Genomic DNA, 20,053 nt, shown 5'->3' with positions numbered 1-20,053 from the left:
ATTCCCCCCACCCCTTTATTCCCCCAGCCCCCTTCCACCCTTCTTCCCCCCACCCCCTTATTCCCCCAGCCTCCTTCCACCCTTCTTCCCCCCGCCCCCTTCCATCCACCCCCTTATTCCCCCCGCCCCTTCGTCCCTTCTTCACCCGCCCCCTTCCATCCACCCCCTTATTCCCCCCGCCCCCATCCGTCAACCCGCTTCCCCCCTTCTTCCCCCCACCCCCTTCCCCCCTTCTTCCCCCCACCCCCTTCCCCCCTTCTTCCCCCCACCCCCTTCCCCCCTCTTCCCCCCACCCCCTTCCCCCCTCTTCCCCCCACCCCCTTCCCCCCTCTTCCCCCCACCCCCTTCCCCCCTCTTCCCCCCACCCCCTTCCCCCCTTCTTCCCCCCACCCCCTTCCCCCCTTCTTCCCCCCACCCCCTTCCCCCCTTCTTCCCCCCACCCCCTTCCCCCCTTCTTCCCCCCACCCCCTTCCCCCCTTCTTCCCCCCACCCCCTTCCCCCCTTCTTCCCCCCACCCCCTTCCCCCCTTCTTCCCCCCACCCCCTTCCCCCCTTCTTCCCCCCACCCCCCTTCCCCCCTTCTTCCCACCCCCTTCTTCCCACCCGTTCCCCTTCCCCTCTTCTTCCCACCCCCTTCATCCCATTCGCCCCCTTCCCCCCTTCTTCCCACCCCATTTTTCCCATTCGCCCCCTTTCCCCCTTCTTCCCACCCTCTCCCCCGCGCCCTCCACCCCTTCTTCTCACCCCCTTCATCATCCCGCCCCCTTACCACCCCCTTCTTCCCCCACCCCCTTCTCCCCTTCTTGCCACCCCATTCTTCCTCCCGCCCCCTTCCCTCATTCTTCCACCCACCCCCGCCCCTCTTCTTCCCCCCCTTCTTCCTCCCGCCCCTTCCCCCCATTCTTCCGCCCACCCCCTTCTTCCCACCTCCTTCTTCCTCCCGCTCCCTTCTCCCCATTCTTCCGCTCGCCCCCTCCCCCTTTTTCCCACCCCCTTCTTCCCCCACCTTCCCTAATTCTTCCGCCCACCCCCTCCCCCCTTCTTCCCCCCAACCCCTCCCCCCTTCTTCCCCCCAACCCCTCCCCCCTTCTTCCCCCCGCTCCCTTCCCCACTTCTTACCCCCGCCCCTTCCCCCCTTCTTCCCCCTGCCCCTTCCCCCCTTCTTCCCCCCGTTCCCTAACCCCCCTTCTTCCGCCCACCCCCTTATTCCCCCGCCCCCTACCACCCTCTTCCCCCACCCCCTTATTCCCCCAGCCCCCTTCCACCCTTCTTCCCCCCACCCCCTTATTCCCCCCGCCCCTTCCTCCCTTCTTCACCCGCCCCCTTCCATCCACCCCCTTATTCCCCCCGCCCCCTTCCGTCAACCCCCTTCCCCCCTTCTTCCCCCCACCCCCTTCCCCCCTTCTTCCCCCCACCCCCTTCCCCCCTTCTTCCCCCCACCCCCTTCCCCCCTTCTTCCCCCCACCCCCTTCCCCCTTCTTCCCCCCACCCCCTTCCCCCTTCTTCCCAACCCCTTCCCCCCTTCTTCCCAACCCCTTCCCCCCTTCTTCCCACCCCTTCCTCCCCCGCTTCCTCCCACCCCCTTCTTCCCCATGCTCCCTTCCCCCACTTCCTCCCACCCCCTTCTTCCTCCCCGTCCTCCCACCCCTTTCCCCCATTTCTTTGCAGCCCCCTCCCCCCCACCCCCTTCTTCCCCGCCCCCTCCCCCATTCTTCCCACCCCCTTCCCCCCCTTCTTTCCACCCACATTTCTCCCCCGCACCCTTCTTCCTTTCCGCCTCCTTCTTCCGTTCCCCTCCCCGCCCACTTCTTCCTTCCCCCTCCCCCGTCCCCTTCTATCCTCCCTCCCCCGCCCCCTTCTTCCTTTTTCCTGCCTCACCCCCGCCCCCTTCTTCCCCTGCCCCCTTCTTCCTTCCACCTCTGCCCTGCCCCCTTCTTCCTTTCCCCACCCCCCCACCCCCTTCTTCCTTCCCCCTCCAACGCCCCCTTCTTCCTTCCTCCCCTGCCCCCTTCTTCCTTCGCCCAGCCCCTTCTTCCTTCCCCCTCCCCGCCCCCTTCTTCCTTCCCCCTCCCCCCCGCCTCCTTCTTCCTTCCCCCTCCCCCCCGGCCCCTTCTTCCTTCCCCCTCACCCCCGCCCCCTTCTTCCTTCCCCCTCACCCCCGCCCCCTTCTTCCATCCCCCTCACCCCCGCCCCCTTCTTCCTTCCCCCTCACCCCCGCCCCCTTCTTCCTTCCCCCTCACCCCCGCCCCCTTCTTCCTTCCCCCTCCACCCGCCCCCTTCTTCCTTCCCCCTCCCCGCCCCCTTCTTCCTTCCCCCTCCCCCGCCCCCTTCTTCCTTCCCCCTCCCCCGCCCCCTTCTTTCTTCCCCCTCCCGCCCCCTTCCTTCCCCATCCCCCCGCCCCCTTCTTCCTTCCCCCTCCCCCTCCCTTCTTTCCCCTCCCCCCCGCCCCCTTCTTTCTTCCCCCTCCCCCACCCCCCACACTCTTCTTCCTCTCCCCCTCCCCCTTCTTCCTTCCCCCCTCCCCCCACCCCCTTCTTCCTTCCCCCCGCCCCCTTCTTCCTTCCCCCCGCCCCCTTCTTCCTTCCCCCTCCTCCCCGCCCCCCCCTTCCTTCCCCCACTCCCTTCTTCCTTCCCCCTCCCCCCCGCCCCCCCTTCCTTCCCCCACCCCCGCCCCACTTCTTCCTTCCCCCTCCCACCCCGCCCTCTTCTTCCTTCCCCCTCCCACCCCGCCCTCTTCTTCCTTCCCCCTCCCCCCGCCCGCTTCTTCCATCCCCCCTCCCCCTTCTTCCTTCCCCCTCCCCCTCGCCCCCTTCTTCCTTCCCCCTGCCCCCTTCTTCCTTCCCCCCGCCCCCTTCTTCCTTCCCCCCCCTTCTGTCCCCCTCCCCCTCACCCACTTCTTCCTTCCCCCTCCTCCCACCCCCCCTTCCTTCCCCCTCCCACCCGCACCCCCCTTCCTTCCCCCTCACCCCCTTCCTACCCGTCCCGCCCCCCTTACTTCCCCCTCCCCCCTTCCTTCCCCCCCGCCCCCCTTCCTTCCCCTCCCGCCCCCCTTCCTTCCCCCACCCACCCCCTTCTTCCTTCCCCCACCCACCCCCTTCTTCCTTCCCCCACCCCCCCCGCCCCCATCTTCCTTACCCCACCCCCCCCGCCCCCATCTTCCTTCCCCCACCCCCCCGCCCCCTTCTTCCTTCCCCCACCCCCCCCGCCCCCTTCTTCCTTCCCCATCCCCCCCGCCCCCTTCTTCCTTCCCCCACCCCCCGCCCCCTTCTTCCTTCCCCCACCCCCCCGCCCCCTTCTTCCTTCCCCCACCCACCCCCTTCTTCCTTCCCCCATCCCCCCCGCCCCCTTCTTCCTTCCCCCATCCCCCCCGCCCCCTTCTTCCTTCCCCCACCCCCCCCGCCCCCTTCTTCCTTCCCCCACCCCCCCCGCCCCCTTCTTCCTTCCCCCACCCCCCGCCCCCTTCTTCCTTCCCCCACCCCCCCGCCCCCTTCTTCCTTCCCCCACCCACCCCCTTCTTCCTTCCCCCACCCAACCCCTTCTTCCTTCCCCCACCCCCCCCGCCCCCTTCTTCCTTCCCCCACCCCACCCCCCCCGTCCCCTTCTTCCTTCTTCCTTCCCCCTCCCCCCCCGCCCCCTTCTTCCTTCTTCCTTCCCCCACCCCCCCCGCCCCCATCTTCCTTCCCCCACCCCCCCGCCCCCTTCTTCCTTCCCCCACCCCCCCCGCCCCCTTCTTCCTTCCCCACCCCCCCCCGCCCCCTTCTTCCTTCCCCCACCCCCCGCCCCCTTCTTCCTTCCCCCACCCCCCCGCCCCCTTCTTCCTTCCCCCACCCACCCCCTTCTTCCTTCCCCCACCCCCCCCCCCCCGCCCCCTTCTTCATTCCCCCACCCCCCCGCCCCCTTCTTCCTTCCCCCCCTCCCCCCCCGCCCCCTTCTTCCTTCCCCCCCTCCCCCCCGCCCCCTTCTTCCTCCCCCCTCCCCCCCCGCCCCCTTCTTCCTTCCCCCTCCCCCCCCCGACCCCTTCTTCCTTCCCCCACCCCCCCCGCCCCCTTCTTCCTTCCCCCACCCCACCCCCCCCGTCCCCTTCTTCCTTCTTCCTTCCCCCTCCCCCCCCGCCCCCTTCTTCCTTCTTCCTTCCCCCACCCCCCCGCCCCCATCTTCCTTCCCCCACCCCCCCGCCCCCTTCTTCCTTCCCCCACCCCCCCCGCCCCCTTCTTCCTTCCCCACCCCCCCCGCCCCCTTCTTCCTTCCCCCACCGCCCCCGCCCCCTTCTTCCTTCCCCCTCCCCCCCCCGACCCCTTCTTCCTTCCCCCACCCCCCCCGCCCCCTTCTTCCTTCCCCCACCCCACCCCCCCCGTCCCCTTCTTCCTTCTTCCTTCCCCCTCCCCCCCCGCCCCCTTCTTCCTTCTTCCTTCCCCCACCCCCCCCGCCCCCATCTTCCTTCCCCCACCCCCCCGCCCCCTTCTTCCTTCCCCCACCCCCCCCGCCCCCTTCTTCCTTCCCCACCCCCCCCGCCCCCTTCTTCCTTCCCCCACCCCCCGCCCCCTTCTTCCTTCCCCCACCCCCCGCCCCCTTCTTCCTTCCCCCACCCCCCCGCCCCCTTCTTCCTTCCCCCACCCCCCCGCCCCCTTCTTCCTTCCCCCACCCCCCCGCCCCCTTCTTCCTTCCCCCACCCCACCCCCCCCCGCCCCCTTCTTCCTTCCCCCACCCCACCCCCCCCGCCCCCTTCTTCCTCACCCCACCCCCCCGCCCCCTTCTTCCTTACCCCACCCCCCGCCCCCTTCTTCCTTCCCCCACCCCCCCCGCCCCCTTCTTCCTTCCCCCACCCACCCCCTTCTTCCTTCCCCCACCCACCCCCTTCTTCCTTCCCCCACCCCCCCCGCCCCCATCTTCCTTCCCCCACCCCCCCCGCCCCCATCTTCCTTCCCCCACCCCCCCCCGCCCCCTTCTTCCTTCCCCCACCCCCCCCGCCCCCTTCTTCCTTCCCCACCCCCCCCGCCCCCTTCTTCCTTCCCCCACCCCCCGCCCCCTTCTTCCTTCCCCCACCCCCCCCGCCCCCTTCTTCCTTCCCCCACCCCCCCCGCCCCCTTCTTCCTTCCCCCACCCACCCCCTTCTTCCTTCCCCCACCCACCTTCTTCCTTCCCCCATCCCCCCCGCCCCCTTCTTCCTTCCCCACCCCCCCCCGCCCCCTTCTTCCTTCCCCCTCCCCCCCGCCCCCTTCTTCCTTCCCCCACCCCACCCGCCCCCTTCTTCCTTCCCCCACCCCCCCCGCCCCCTTCTTCCTTCCCCCACCCCCCCGCCCCCTTCTTCCTTCCCCCACCCCCCCGCCCCCTTCTTCCTTCCCCCACCCCCCCCGCCCCCTTCTTCCTTCCCCCACCCCCCCCGCCCCCTTCTTCCTTCCCCCACCGCCCCCGCCCCCTTCTTCCTTCCCCCACCCCCCCGCCCCCTTCTTCCTTCCCCCTCCCCCCCGCCCCCTTCTTCCTTCTTCCTTCCCCCTCCCCCCCCGCCCCCTTCTTCCTTCTTCTCCCCCTCCCCCCCGCCCCCTTCTTCCTTCCCCCACCCCCCCCCCCCCGCCCCCTTCTTCATTCCCCCACCCCCCCGCCCCCTTCTTCCTTCCCCCCCTCCCCCCCCCGCCCCCTTCTTCCTTCCCCCCCTCCCCCCCGCCCCCTTCTTCCTTCCCCCTCCCCCCCGCCCCCTTCTTCCTTCCCCCTCCCCCCCCCGACCCCTTCTTCCTTCCCCCACCCCCCCGCCCCCTTCTTCCTTCCCCCACCCCACCCCCCCCGTCCCCTTCTTCCTTCTTCCTTCCCCCTCCCCCCCCGCCCCCTTCTTCCTTCTTCCTTCCCCCACCCCCCCCGCCCCCATCTTCCTTCCCCCACCCCCCCGCCCCCTTCTTCCTTCCCCCACCCCCCCCGCCCCCTTCTTCCTTCCCCACCCCCCCCGCCCCCTTCTTCCTTCCCCCACCCCCCGCCCCCTTCTTCCTTCCCCCACCCCCCCGCCCCCTTCTTCCTTCCCCCACCCACCCCCTTCTTCCTTCCCCCACCCACCCCCTTCTTCCTTCCCCCATCCCCCCCCGCCCCCTTCTTCCTTCCCCCATCCCCCCCGCTCCCTTCTTCCTTCCCCACCCCCCGCCCCCTTCTTCCTTCCCCCGCCCCCCCCCGCCCCCTTCTTCCTTCCCCCTCCCCCCCCGCCCCCTTCTTCCTTCCCCCACCCCCACCCGCCCCCTTCTTCCTTCCCCCACCCCCCCGCCCCCTTCTTCCTTCCCCCACCCCCCCGCCCCCTTCTTCCTTCCCCCACCCCCCCGCCCCCTTCTTCCTTCCCCCACCCCCCCCGCCCCCTTCTTCCTTCCCCCACCCCCCCCGCCCCCTTCTTCCTTCCCCCACACCCCCGCCCCCTTCTTCTTTCCCCCACCCCCCCCGCCCCCTTCTTCCTTCCCCCACCCCCCCCGCCCCCTTCTTCCTTCCCCCACCCCACCACCCCCGCCCCCTTCTTCCTTCTTCCTTCCCCTCCCCCCCCGCCCCCTTCTTCCTTCTTCCTTCCCCCTCCCCCCCGCCCCCTTCTTCCTTCTTCCTTCCCCCTCCCCCCCGCCCCCTTCTTCCTTCCCCCTCCCCCCGCCCCCTTCTTCCTTCTTCCTTCCCCCTCCCCCCCGCCCCCTTCTTCCTTCCCCCTCCCCCCCGCCCCCTTCTTCCTTCTTCCTTCCCCCTCCCCCCCGCCCCCTTCTTCCTTCCCCCCCCTCGCCCCCTTCTTCCTTCCCCCCCCTCCCCCCCGCCCCCTTCTTCCTTCCCCCACCCACCCCCTTCTTCCTTCCCCCACCCCCCCCACCCCCATCTTCCTTCCCCCACCCCCCCCGCCCCCTTCTTCCTTCCCCCACCCCCCCCGCCCCCTTCTTCCTTCCCCCACCCCCCCCGCCCCCTTCTTCCTTCCCCACCCCCCCCCGCCCCTTCTTCCTTCCCCCACCCCCCCCGCCCCTTCTTCCTTCCCTCACCCCCCCGCCCCCTTCTTCCTTCCCCCACCCCCCCCGCCCCCTTCTTCCTTCCCCCACCCACCCCCTTCTTCCTTCCCCCACCCACCCCCTTCTTCCTTCCCCCACCCCCCCCGCCCCCGCCCCCTTCTTCCTTCCCCCACCCCCCCGCCCCCTTCTTCCTTCCCCCACCCCCCCCCCACCCCCCCCCGCCCCCTTCTTCCTTCCCCCACCCCCCCCGCCCCCCTCTTCCTTCCCCCGCCCCCTTCTTCCTTCCCCCGCCCCCCCCGCCCCCTTCTTCCTTCCCCCGCCCCCCCCCGCCCCCTTCTTCCTTCCCCCGCCCCCCCCCGCCCCCTTCTTCCTTCCCCCTCCCCCCCCGCCCCCTTCTTCCTTCCCCCACCCCACCCGCCCCCTTCTTCCTTCCCCCACCCCCCCCGCCCCCTTCTTCCTTCCCCCACCCCCCCCGCCCCCTTCTTCCTTCCCCCACCCCCCCGCCCACTTCTTCCTTCCCCCACCCCCCCGCCCCCTTCTTCCTTCCCCCACCCCCCCCGCCCCCTTCTTCCTTCCCCCACCCCCCCGCCCCCTTCTTCCTTCCCCCACACCCCCGCCCCCTTCTTCTTTCCCCCACCCCCCCCGCCCCCTTCTTCCTTCCCCCACCCCCCCCCGCCCCCTTCTTCCTTCCCCCACCCCCCCGCCCCCTTCTTCCTTCCCCCACCGCCCCCGCCCCCTTCTTCCTTCCCCCACCCCACCCCCCCGCCCCCTTCTTCCTTCTTCCTTCCCCCTCCCCCCCGCCCCCTTCTTCCTTCTTCCTCCCCCCTCCCCCCCCGCCCCCTTCTTCCTTCTTCTCCCCCTCCCCCCCGCCCCCTTCTTCCTTCCCCCACACCACCCCCCCCCGCCCCCTTCTTCCTTCCCCCACCCCCCCGCCCCCTTCTTCCTTCCCCCCCTCCCCCCCGCCCCCTTCTTCCTTCCCCCCCTCCCCCCCCGCCCCCTTCTTCCTTCCCCCTCCCCCCCCCCGCCCCCTTCTTCCTTCCCCCTCCCCCCCGCCCCCTTCTTCCTTCCCCCACCCCCCCCGCCCCCTTCTTCCTTCCCCCACCCCACCCCCCCGCCCCCTTCTTCCTTCCCCCGCCCCCCCCGCCCCCTTCTTCCTTCCCCCGCCCCCCCCGCCCCCTTCTTCCTTCCCCCTCCCCCCCGCCCCCTTCTTCCTTCCCCCACCCCACCCGCCCCCTTCTTCCTTCCCCACCCCACCCGCCCCCTTCTTCCTTCCCCCACCCCCCCCCGCCCCCTTCTTCCTTCCCCCACCCCCCCGCCCCCTTCTTCCTTCCCCCACCCCCCCCGCCCCCTTCTTCCTTCCCCCACCCCCCCCGCCCCCTTCTTCCTTCCCCCACACCCCCGCCCCCTTCTTCTTTCCCCCACCCCCCCCGCCCCCTTCTTCCTTCCCCCACCCCCCCCGCCCCCTTCTTCCTTCCCCCACCGCCCCCGCCCCCTTCTTCCTTCCCCCACCGCCCCCGCCCCCTTCTTCCTTCCCCCACCCCACCCCCCCGCCCCCTTCTTCCTTCTTCCTTCCCCCTCCCCCCCGCCCCCTTCTTCCTTCTTCCTCCCCCCTCCCCCCCCGCCCCCTTCTTCCTTCTTCTCCCCCTCCCCCCCGCCCCCTTCTTCCTTCCCCCACACCACCCCCCCCCGCCCCCTTCTTCCTTCCCCCACCCCCCCGCCCCCTTCTTCCTTCCCCCCCTCCCCCCCGCCCCCTTCTTCCTTCCCCCCCTCCCCCCCCCGCCCCCTTCTTCCTTCCCCCTCCCCCCCCCGCCCCCTTCTTCCTTCCCCCTCCCCCCCGCCCCCTTCTTCCTTCCCCCACCCCCCCGCCCCCTTCTTCCTTCCCCCACCCCACCCCCCCGCCCCCTTCTTCCTACCCCCTCCCCCCCCGCCCCCTTCTTCCTTCCCCCTTCCCCCTCCCCCCCCGCCCCCTTCTTCCTTCTTCTCCCCCTCCCCCCCGCCCCCTTCTTCCTTCCCCCTTCCCCCTCCCCCCCGCCCCCTTCTTCCTTCTTCTCCCCCTCCCCCCCCGCCCCCTTCTTCCTTCCCCCTTCCCCCTCCCCCCCGCCCCCTTCTTCCTTCTTCTCCCCCTCCCCCCCCGCCCCCTTCTTCCTTCCCCCCCTCCCCCCCCGCCCCCTTCTTCCTTCCCCCTCCCCCCCCGCCCCCTTCTTCCTTCTTCTCCCCCTCCCCCCCCCGGCCCCTTCTTCCTTCCCCCTTCCCCCTCCCCCCCGCCCCCTTCTTCCTTCTTCTCCCCCTCCCCCCCCGCCCCCTTCTTCCTTCCCCCCCCGCCCCCTTCTTCCTTCCCCCCCTCCCCCCCGCCCCCTTCTTCCTTCCCCCTCCCCCCCCGCCCCCTTCTTCCTTCCCCCACCCCCCCCGCCCCCTTCTTCCTTCGCCCACCCTCCCCGCCCCCTTCTTCCTTCTTCCTTCCCCCTCCCCCCCCGCCCCCTTCTTCCTTCTCCCTCCCCCCCGCCCCCTTCTTCCTTCCCCCTCCCCCTTCTTCCTTCTTCCTTCCCCCTCCCCCCCGCCCCCTTCTTCCTTCTTCCTTCCCCCTCCCCCCCGCCCCCTTCTTCCTTCCCCCTCCCCCCTGCCCCCTTCTTCCTTCTTCCTTCCCCCTCCCCCCCGCCCCCTTCTTCCTTCCCCCCCCTCGCCCCCTTCTTCCTTCCCCCCCCTCCCCCCCCGCCCCCTTCTTCCTTCCCCCCCCGCCCTCCTTCCCCCCCCTCCCCCCCACCCGCCCCCTTCTTCCTCCCCCCCCCGCCCTCCTTCCCCCCCTCCCCCCCCCGCCCCCTTCTTCCTTCCCCCCCCGCCCTCCTTCCCCCCCCTCCCCCCCCCGCCCTCCTTCCCCCCCCTCCCCCCCCGCCCCCTTCTTCCTTCCCCCCCCGCCCTCCTTCCCCCCCCTCCCCCCCGCCCCCTTCTTCCTTCCCCCCCACCCCCTTCTTCCTTCCCCCCCCTCCCCCCCGCCCCCTTCTTCCTTCTCCCCCCGCCCCCTTCTTCCTTCCCCCCCCGCCCTCCTTCCCCCCCCTCCCCCCACGGCCCCTTCTTCCTTCCCCCCCACCCCCTTCTTCCTTCCCCCCCCTCCCCCCCCGCCCCCTTCTTCCTTCCCCCCCTCCCCCCCGCCCCCTTCTTCCTTCCCCCCCTCCCCCCGCCCCCTTCTTCCTCCCCCCCCTCCCCCCCGCCCCCTTCTTCCTTCCCCCTCCCCCCCGCCCCCTTCTTCCTTCCCCCCCCCTTCTTCCTTCCCCCCCCCCCCTTCTTCCTTCCCCCCCTCCCCCCCGCCCCCTTCTTCCTTCCCCCTTCCCCCCCCGCCCCCTTCTTCCTTCCCCCCCCTCCCCCCCCCGCCCCCTTCTTCCTTCCCCCTCCCCCCCCGCCCCCTTCTTCCTTCCCCCCCCCCCCTTCTTCCTTCCCCCCCCCCCTTCTTCCTTCCCCCCCTCCCCCCCGCCCCCTTCTTCCTTCCCCCTTCCCCCCCGCCCCCTTCTTCCTTCCCCCTTCCCCCCCCCCCCTTCTTCCTTCCCCCTTCCCCCCCCCCCCTTCTTCCTTCCCCCCCACCCCCTTCTTCCTTCCCCCCCACCCCCCCGCCCCCTTCTTCCTTCCCCCCCTCCCCCCCGCCCCCTTCTTCCTTCCCCCCCTCCCCCCCGCCCCCTTCTTCCTTCCCCCCCCCCGCCCCCTTCTTCCTTCCCCCCCGCCCCCTTCTTCCTTCCCCCCCCTCCCCCCCCCGCCCCCTTCTTCCTTCCCCCCCGCCCCCTTCTTCCTTCCCCCCCCTCCCCCCCCGCCCCCTTCTTCCTTCCCCCACCCCCCCGCCCCCTTCTTCCTTCCCCCCCTCCCCCCCGCCCCCTTCTTCCTTCCCCCCCTCCCCCCCCGCCCCCTTCTTCCTTCCCCCTCCCCCCCCCACCCCCTTCTTCCTTCCCCCTCCCCCCCGCCCCCTTCTTCCTTCCCCCACCCCCCCCGCCCCCTTCTTCCTTCCCCCACCCCACCCCCCCGCCCCCTTCTTCCTTCCCCCACCCCACCCCCCCGCCCCCTTCTTCCTTCCCCCTCCCCCCCGCCCCCTTCTTCCTTCCCCCTTCCCCCTCCCCCCCCGCCCCCTTCTTCCTTCTTCTCCCCCTCCCCCCCCGCCCCCTTCTTCCTTCCCCCTTCCCCCTCCCCCCCGCCCCCTTCTTCCTTCTTCTCCCCCTCCCCCCCCGCCCCCTTCTTCCTTCCCCCTTCCCCCTCCCCCCCGCCCCCTTCTTCCTTCTTCTCCCCCTCCCCCCCCGCCCCCTTCTTCCTTCCCCCCCTCCCCCCCCGCCCCCTTCTTCCTTCCCCCTCCCCCCCCGCCCCCTTCTTCCTTCTTCTCCCCCTCCCCCCCCCGGCCCCTTCTTCCTTCCCCCTTCCCCCTCCCCCCCGCCCCCTTCTTCCTTCTTCTCCCCCTCCCCCCCCGCCCCCTTCTTCCTTCCCCCCCCGCCCCCTTCTTCCTTCCCCCCCTCCCCCCCGCCCCCTTCTTCCTTCCCCCTCCCCCCCCGCCCCCTTCTTCCTTCCCCCACCCCCCCCGCCCCCTTCTTCCTTCCCCCACCCTCCCCGCCCCCTTCTTCCTTCTTCCTTCCCCCTCCCCCCCGCCCCCTTCTTCCTTCTTCCTTCCCCCTCCCCCCCGCCCCCTTCTTCCTTCTCCCTCCCCCCCCGCCCCCTTCTTCCTTCCCCCTCCCCCTTCTTCCTTCCCCCTCCCCCCCGCCCCCTTCTTCCTTCCCCCTCCCCCCCGCCCCCTTCTTCCTTCCCCCTCCCCCCCGCCCCCTTCTTCCTTCTTCCTTCCCCCTCCCCCCCGCCCCCTTCTTCCTTCCCCCCCCTCGCCCCCTTCTTCCTTCCCCCCCCTCCCCCCCCGCCCCCTTCTTCCTTCCCCCCCCGCCCTCCTTCCCCCCCCTCCCCCCCACCCGCCCCCTTCTTCCTTCCCCCCCCGCCCTCCTTCCCGCCCCCTTCTTCCTTCCCCCCCCGCCCTCCTTCCCCCCCCTCCCCCCCCCCCGCCCCCTTCTTCCTTCCCCCCCCTCCCCCCCCCGCCCTCCTTCCCCCCCCTCCCCCCCCCGCCCCCTTCTTCCTTCCCCCCCCGCCCTCCTTCCCCCCCTCCCCCCCGCCCCCTTCTTCCTTCCCCCCCCTCCCCCCCGCCCCCTTCTTCCTTCTCCCCCCGCCCCCTTCTTCCTTCCCCCCCCGCCCTCCTTCCCCCCCCTCCCCCCCCGCCCCCTTCTTCCTTCCCCCCCACCCCCCCCCGCCCCCTTCTTCCTTCCCCCCCACCCCCTTCTTCCTTCCCCCCCCCTCCCCCCCCGCCCCCTTCTTCCTTCCCCCCCTCCCCCCCGCCCCCTTCTTCCTTCCCCCCCTCCCCCCGCCCCCTTCTTCCTCCCCCCCCTCCCCCCCCGCCCCCTTCTTCCTTCCCCCTCCCCCCCCGCCCCCTTCTTCCTTCCCCCCCCCCTTCTTCCTTCCCCCCCCCCCCTTCTTCCTTCCCCCCCTCCCCCCGCCCCCTTCTTCCTTCCCCCTTCCCCCCCCGCCCCCTTCTTCCTTCCCCCCCCTCCCCCCCGCCCCCTTCTTCCTTCCCCCTCCCCCCCGCCCCCTTCTTCCTTCCCCCCCCCCCTTCTTCCTTCCCCCCCCCCCTTCTTCCTTCCCCCCCTCCCCCCCGCCCCCTTCTTCCTTCCCCCTTCCCCCCCCGCCCCCTTCTTCCTTCCCCCTTCCCCCCCCCCCTTCTTCCTTCCCCCCCACCCCCTTCTTCCTTCCCCCCCACCCCCCCCGCCCCCTTCTTCCTTCCCCCCCTCCCCCCCGCCCCCTTCTTCCTTCCCCCCCTCCCCCCCGCCCCCTTCTTCCTTCCCCCCCCCGCCCCCTTCTTCCTTCCCCCCCCGCCCCCTTCTTCCTTCCCCCCCCTCCCCCCCCGCCCCCTTCTTCCTTCCCCCCCCGCCCCCTTCTTCCTTCCCCCCCCTCCCCCCCCCGCCCCCTTCTTCCTTCCCCCACCCCCCCGCCCCCTTCTTCCTTCCCCCCCCTCCCCCCCGCCCCCTTCTTCCTTCCCCCCCTCCCCCCCCGCCACCTTCTTCCTTCCCCCTCCCCCCCCCGCCCCCTTCTTCCTTCCCCCTCCCCCCCCCGCCCCCTTCTTCCTTCCCCCTCCCCCCCGCCCCCTTCTTCCTTCCCCCACCCCCCCCCGCCCCCTTCTTCCTTCCCCCACCCCACCCCCCCGCCCCCTTCTTCCTTCCCCCTCCCCCCCCGCCCCCTTCTTCCTTCCCCCTTCCCCCTCCCCCCCCGCCCCCTTCTTCCTTCTTCTCCCCCTCCCCCCCCGCCCCCTTCTTCCTTCCCCCTTCCCCCTCCCCCCCGCCCCCTTCTTCCTTCTTCTCCCCCTCCCCCCCCGCCCCCTTCTTCCTTCCCCCTTCCCCCTCCCCCCCGCCCCCTTCTTCCTTCTTCTCCCCCTCCCCCCCCGCCCCCTTCTTCCTTCCCCCCCTCCCCCTTCTTCCTTCCCCCTCCCCCCCCGCCCCCTTCTTCCTTCTTCTCCCCCTCCCCCCCCCGGCCCCTTCTTCCTTCCCCCTTCCCCCTCCCCCCCGCCCCCTTCTTCCTTCTTCTCCCCCTCCCCCCCCGCCCCCTTCTTCCTTCCCCCCCCGCCCCCTTCTTCCTTCCCCCCCTCCCCCCCGCCCCCTTCTTCCTTCCCCCTCCCCCCCGCCCCCTTCTTCCTTCCCCCACCCCCCCCGCCCCCTTCTTCCTTCCCCCACCCTCCCCGCCCCCTTCTTCCTTCTTCCTTCCCCCTCCCCCCCGCCCCCTTCTTCCTTCTCCCTCCCCCCCGCCCCCTTCTTCCTTCCCCCTCCCCCTTCTTCCTTCTTCCTTCCCCCTCCCCCCCGCCCCCTTCTTCCTTCTTCCTTCCCCCTCCCCCCCGCCCCCTTCTTCCTTCTTCCTTCCCCCTCCCCCCCGCCCCCTTCTTCCTTCCCCCCCCTCGCCCCCTTCTTCCTTCCCCCCCCTCCCCCCCCGCCCCCTTCTTCCTTCCCCCCCCGCCCTCCTTCCCCCCCCTCCCCCCCACCCGCCCCCTTCTTCCTTCCCCCCCCGCCCTCCTTCCCCCCCCTCCCCCCCCCCGCCCCCTTCTTCCTTCCCCCCCCGCCCTCCTTCCCCCCCCTCCCCCCCCCGCCCTCCTTCCCCCCCCTGCCCTCCTTCCCCCCCCTCCCCCCCCCGCCCCCTTCTTCCTTCCCCCCCCGCCCTCCTTCCCCCCCCTCCCCCCCGCCCCCTTCTTCCTTCCCCCCCACCCCCTTCTTCCTTCCCCCCCACCCCCTTCTTCCTTCCCCCCCCTCCCCCCCGCCCCCTTCTTCCTTCCCCCCCCGCCCTCCTTCCCCCCCCCTCCCCCCCCGCCCCCTTCTTCCTTCCCCCCCACCCCCCCCGCCCCCTTCTTCCTTCCCCCCCACCCCCTTCTTCCTTCCCCCCCCTCCCCCCCCGCCCCCTTCTTCCTTCCCCCCCTCCCCCCCGCCCCCTTCTTCCTTCCCCCCCTCCCCCCCGCCCCCTTCTTCCTTCCCCCCCCGCCCCCTTCTTCCTTCCCCCCCTCCCCCCCGCCCCCTTCTTCCTTCCCCCTCCCCCCCGCCCCCTTCTTCCTTCCCCCACCCCCCCCGCCCCCTTCTTCCTTCCCCCACCCTCCCCGCCCCCTTCTTCCTTCTTCCTTCCCCCTCCCCCCCGCCCCCTTCTTCCTTCTCCCTCCCCCCCGCCCCCTTCTTCCTTCCCCCTCCCCCTTCTTCCTTCTTCCTTCCCCCTCCCCCCCGCCCCCTTCTTCCTTCTTCCTTCCCCCTCCCCCCCGCCCCCTTCTTCCTTCCCCCTCCCCCCCGCCCCCTTCTTCCTTCTTCCTTCCCCCTCCCCCCCGCCCCCTTCTTCCTTCTTCCTTCCCCCTCCCCCCCGCCCCCTTCTTCCTTCCCCCCCCCTCGCCCCCTTCTTCCTTCCCCCCCCTCCCCCCCGCCCCCTTCTTCCTTCCCCCCCCGCCCTCCTTCCCCCCCCTCCCCCCCACCCGCCCCCTTCTTCCTTCCCCCCCCGCCCTCCTTCCCCCCCCTCCCCCCCCGCCCTCCTTCCCCCCCCTCCCCCCCCCCGCCCCCTTCTTCCTTCCCCCCCCTCCCCCCCCGCCCCCTTCTTCCTTCCCCCCCACCCCCTTCTTCCTTCCCCCCCTCCCCCCCCGCCCCCTTCTTCCTTCCCCCCCTCCCCCCCCGCCCCCTTCTTCCTTCCCCCCCTCCCCCCCGCCCCCTTCTTCCTTCCCCCCCTCCCCCCCGCCCCCTTCTTCCTCCCCCCCCCGCCCCCTTCTTCCTTCCCCCTCCCCCCCCCGCCCCCTTCTTCCTTCCCCCTCCCCCCCCGCCCCCTTCTTCCTTCCCCCTCCCCCCCGCCCCCTTCTTCCTTCCCCCCCCCGCCCCCTTCTTCCTTCCCCCTCCCCCCCGCCCCCTTCTTCCTTCCCCCCCCCCCTTCTTCCTTCCCCCTTCCCCCCCGCCCCCTTCTTCCTTCCCCCCCCCGCCCCCTTCTTCCTTCCCCCTCCCCCCCCCCCCTTCTTCCTTCCCCCCCCCCTTCTTCCTTCCCCCCCCCCCCTTCTTCCTTCCCCCCCTCCCCCCCGCCCCCTTCTTCCTTCCCCCTTCCCCCCCCCGCCCCCTTCTTCCTTCCCCCTTCCCCCCCCCTTCTTCCTTCCCCCCCACCCCCTTCTTCCTTCCCCCTTCTTCCTTCCCCCCCACCCCCTTCTTCCTTCCCCCCCACCCCCCCCGCCCCCTTCTTCCTTCCCCCCCTCCCCCTTCTTCCTTCCCCCCCACCCCCCCCGCCCCCTTCTTCCTTCCCCCCCTCCCCCTTCTTCCTTCCCCCCCACCCCCCCCGCCCCCTTCTTCCTTCCCCCCCTCCCCCCCGCCCCCTTCTTCCTTCCCCCCCACCCCCCCCGCCCCCTTCTTCCTTCCCCCCCGCCCCCTTCTTCCTTCCCCCCCACCCCCCCCGCCCCCTTCTTCCTTCCCCCCCTCCCCCCCGCCCCCTTCTTCCTTCCCCCCCTCCCCCCCGCCCCCTTCTTCCTTCCCCCCCCCCCCTTCTTCCTTCCCCCCCACCCCCTTCTTCCTTCCCCCACCCCCCCCGCCCCCTTCTTCCTTCCCCCCCCCCCCCCGCCCCCTTCTTCCTTCCCCCCCCCCCCCCCCGCCCCCTTCTTCCTTCCCCCCCCCCCCCCCGCCCCCTTCTTCCTTCCCCCCCACCCCCCCCGCCCCCTTCTTCCTTCCCCCCGCCCCCTTCTTCCTTCCCCCCCACCCCCCCCGCCCCCTTCTTCCTTCCCCCCCTCCCCCCCGCCCCCTTCTTCCTTCCCCCCCTCCCCCCCGCCCCCTTCTTCCTTCCCCCCCGCCCCCTTCTTCCTTCCCCCCCTCCCCCCCGCCCCCTTCTTCCTTTCCCCCCTCCCCCCCGCCCCCTTCTTCCTTCCCCCCCTCCCCCCCGCCCCCTTCTTCCTTTCCCCCCTCCCCCCCGCCCCCTTCTTCCTTCCCCCCCTCCCCCCCGCCCCCTTCTTCCTTCCCCCCCCCTCCCCCCCCCGCCTTCTTCCTTCCTTCCCCCCCCCCCCCTCCTCTCACCTGCCGCAGACGCTCCATCAGAACGCTTTTATTGCCGTTGATGTCGAGGTTTCGCTTCCTCAGCTCTGTCTTCAAATCTACCACCCTGAGCTCCGTGATCCTGCGAAGGTCACCCTCCCCAACGGCGACACAGCTCTCGCTGTCGTCCTCCATCGCGGTCCCTCGGTGCGGCTCCTCTGACAAACCGCGGCTTCAAGATGGCGCCCACGCCGCCTTCCCCCTGACTGCCGGCTGCACGCCGATGCGCATGCGTGGCGGGGCCACCGCGCAGGCGTCAAACCACACAGTCACTGCTGCTCTGGACAGGAGGCTGAGGAGACCATTCAGCCCATCCACTTCATCCCATCCTATCTTCCCCATTTCATTCGAGCAACAGTATTCTGGGTTTTCCTGCTCCTCGTGTCCCCTTCAGGTTTGTACTTCGGTGTATCAGTCACAGCCCTTTCCAGCCAATATAATTTTACGTTTAGTGTCATAGAGATGTACAGCACAGAAACAGACCCTTTGGTCCAACTTGTTTATGCCAACCAGATGTCCTAAGTTAATCTAGTGCCATTTGCCAGCACTTGACCCATATTCCTTTGAACCCTTCCTATTCATGTACCCATCCAGGTGCCATTTAAATGTTGCAATTGTACCAGCCCCCACCACCTCCTCTGGCAATTCATTCCATACATGCACCACCCACTATGTGAAAAAGTTGTCCCTTCGATCCCTGTTAAATCTTTCCCCTCTCACCTTAAACCTATGGCCTCTAGTTTTGGATTCCTCCCCCCCCCAGTGAAAAGACCTTGTCTATTTACCCTTGACCATGCCTCTTCTGATTTTATAAACCTCTAAGGTCACCCCATACCCTCCAATGCTCCAGGGAAAACAGTCCCAACCTATTCAGCCTCTCCCTATTGCTCAAACCTGCCAACATCTTTGTGAATCTTTTCTGAATGCTTTCAGGTTTCACAACATCCTTCCTATAGGAGGGCAACCAGAATTGCATACAATGTTCCAAAAAGGATTTTTTTAAATGATTAGATTCCCTACAGTGTGGAAACAGGCCCTTTGGCCCAACAAGTCCACACCAACGCTCCAAAGAGCAACCCACCCAGACCCATTCTCCTAAGTAATGCATCCAACGTTATGGGGAAAGTGAGGACTGCAGATGCTGGAGGTCAGAGCTGAAAATGTGTTGCTGGAAAAGCGCAGCAGGTCAGGCAGCATCCAAGGAGCAGGAGAATCGATGTTTCAGGCATGAAGTAGGGCTCATGCCCAAAATGTTGATTCTCCTGCTCCTTGGATGCTGTGCTTTTCCAGCAACACATTTTCAGCATCTAACACTATAGGCAATTTAGCACAGCCAATTCACCTGACCTACATATCTTTCGACTGTGGGAATGAAACCAGAGCGCCCAGAGGAAATCCACGCAGGCACAGGGAGAATGTGCAAACTCCACACAGACAGTCACGCAAGGCTGGAATTGAACTTGGGACCCTCATGCTGTGAGGCAGCAGTGCTAACCACTAAGCCACCATGTTTATGCATTCCTCCTCTTTTATACATCTTTTGAGAGATTACTAGCACAGGTGAATCTGTATGCAGCTCAAGTAAGTCATGTGACAGTAAGTTCCACATTCTCACCATAGTCTGGGTAAAGGATGCCCAAGGATGTTGCCAGGTCTCAACGGTGTGAGTTTTAATGAGTTTTAATATAGAAGTGTATAAGATCATGAGAGGCATGGATAAGGTGAATGCACTCAGTCTTTTTTCCCAAGGTTGGGGAATCGAGGACTAGAGCAACATCAGTTTAAGGTTAGAGGGAAAGAGTAAAAGGGAACTTGACGGGCAGCTTTTTTACAAAGAGGGTGCTATGCTTATGGAATGAGCTGCCAGCGAAAGTGGTTGAGGCGTGTACGTTAACAACATTTAAAGTGTATTTGGACAAATGCATGGATAGGAAAGGTTTAGAAGTATATTGGCCCCATGCAAGGAAATGGGGTTCGCATAGATGGACATGTTGGTGGGCTTGGACCAGTTTGGGCCAAAGGGCCTGTCTCCATTTTGAAGGACTCATAATTCTGATGATACAAATTTATTTAAGTAGACCAGATAGCAGGGGTTTCTGAGAACTGGAAAATGGGAAGCCTTCAGAAATGAGATAACAAGAATCCAGAGAAAGTATATTCCTGTCAGGGTGAAAGGGAAGGCTGGTAGGTATAGGGAATGCTGGATGACTAAAGAAATTGAGGGTTTAGTTAAGAAAAAGAAGGAAGCATATGTCAGGTATGGACAGGATAGATCGAGTGAATCCTTAGAAGAGTATAAAGGAAGTAGGAGTATACTTAAGAGGGAAATCAGGAGGGCAAAAAGGGGACATGAGATAGCTTTGGCAAATAGAATTAAGGAGAATCCAAAGGGTTTTTACAAATATATTAAGGACAAAAGGGTAACTAGGGAGAGAATAGGGCCCCTCAAAGTTCAGCAAGACAGCCTTTGTGTGGAGCCACAGAAAATGGGGGGGATACTAAATGAATATTTTGCATCAATATTTACTGTGGAAAAGGATATGGAAGATATAGACTGTAGGGAAATAGATGGTGATATCTTGCAAAATGTCCAGATTACAGAGGAGGAAGTGCTGGATGTCTTGAAACGGTTAAAGGTGGATAAATCCCCAGGACCTGATCAGGTGTACCCGAGAACTCTGTGGGAAGCTAGAGAAGTGATTGCTGGACCTCTTGCTGAGATATTTGTATCATCGATAGTCACAGGTGAGGTGCTGGAAGACTGGAGGTTGGCAAACGTGGTGCCACTGTTTAAGAAGGGTGGTAAAGACAAGCCAGTGAACTATAGACCGGTGATCCTGACCTCAATGGTGGGCAAGTTGTTGGAGGGAATCCTGAGGGATAGGATGCACATGTATTTGGAAAAGTAAAGAGATCTTGGAGTTCAGGTTCATAGTTCCTTGAGAGTGGAGTCTCAGGTAAATAGGATAGTGAAGAGGGCATTTGGTATGCTTTCCTTTATTGGTCAGAGTATTGAGTACAGGAGTTGGGAGATCATGTTGCCACTGTACAGGACATTGATAAGGCCACTGTTGGAATATTGCGTACAATTCTGGTCTCCTTCCTATCGGAAAGATGTTGTGAAACTTGAAAGGGTTCAGAAAAGATTTACAAGGATGTTGCCAGGGTTGGAGGATTTGAGCTACAGGGAGGGGCTGAACAGGCTGGGGCTGTTTTCCCTGGAGCATCGGAGGCTGAGGGGTGACCTTATAGAGGTTTACAAAATTATGAGGGGCATGGATAGGATAAATTGACAAAGTCTTTTCCCTGGGGTCAGGGAGTCCAGAACTAGAGGGCATAGGTTTAGGGTGAGAGGGGAAAGATATAAAAAGGACCTAAGGGGCAACATTTTCACGCAGAGGGTGGTACGTGTATGGAATGAGCTGCCAGAGGATGTGGTGGAAGCTGGTACAATTGCAACATTTAAAAGGCATTTGGATGGGTATGTGAATAGGAAGGGTTTGGAGGGATATGGACCAGGTGCTGGCAGGTGGGACTA

General features: G+C 68.6%; 1 protein-coding gene across 2 annotated transcripts in view; it reads right to left on the bottom strand.

Moving 5' to 3' along the window:
- The window catches only part of LOC122565146 (scaffold attachment factor B1-like), a 117,557-nt gene extending 100,856 nt beyond the window's left edge, over positions 1 to 16,701 (bottom strand). The window contains exon 1 of one of the 2 annotated variants that reach the window (XR_015751880.1): positions 16,498 to 16,701. Coding sequence is in view for 1 of the 2 variants with exons in the window: in XM_087976185.1 (XP_087832311.1) it covers positions 16,498 to 16,650 (153 nt within the window). In the remaining variant the exon portion in view is untranslated. The remainder of the gene's footprint in view (positions 1 to 16,497) is intronic. The other variant, XM_087976185.1, reaches the window with a different exon arrangement.
- Positions 16,702 to 20,053: the final 3,352 nt, after the last annotated feature.

Source organism: Chiloscyllium plagiosum, unplaced genomic scaffold (genome assembly GCF_037043375.1).
Source record: "Chiloscyllium plagiosum isolate Xiang-an unplaced genomic scaffold, Cpla_swu_hap1 HiC_scaffold_28, whole genome shotgun sequence".
NCBI classification, from domain to species: Eukaryota; Metazoa; Chordata; class Chondrichthyes; order Orectolobiformes; family Hemiscylliidae; genus Chiloscyllium; species Chiloscyllium plagiosum.
This window is presented reverse-complemented; position numbering and strand designations above follow the sequence as displayed.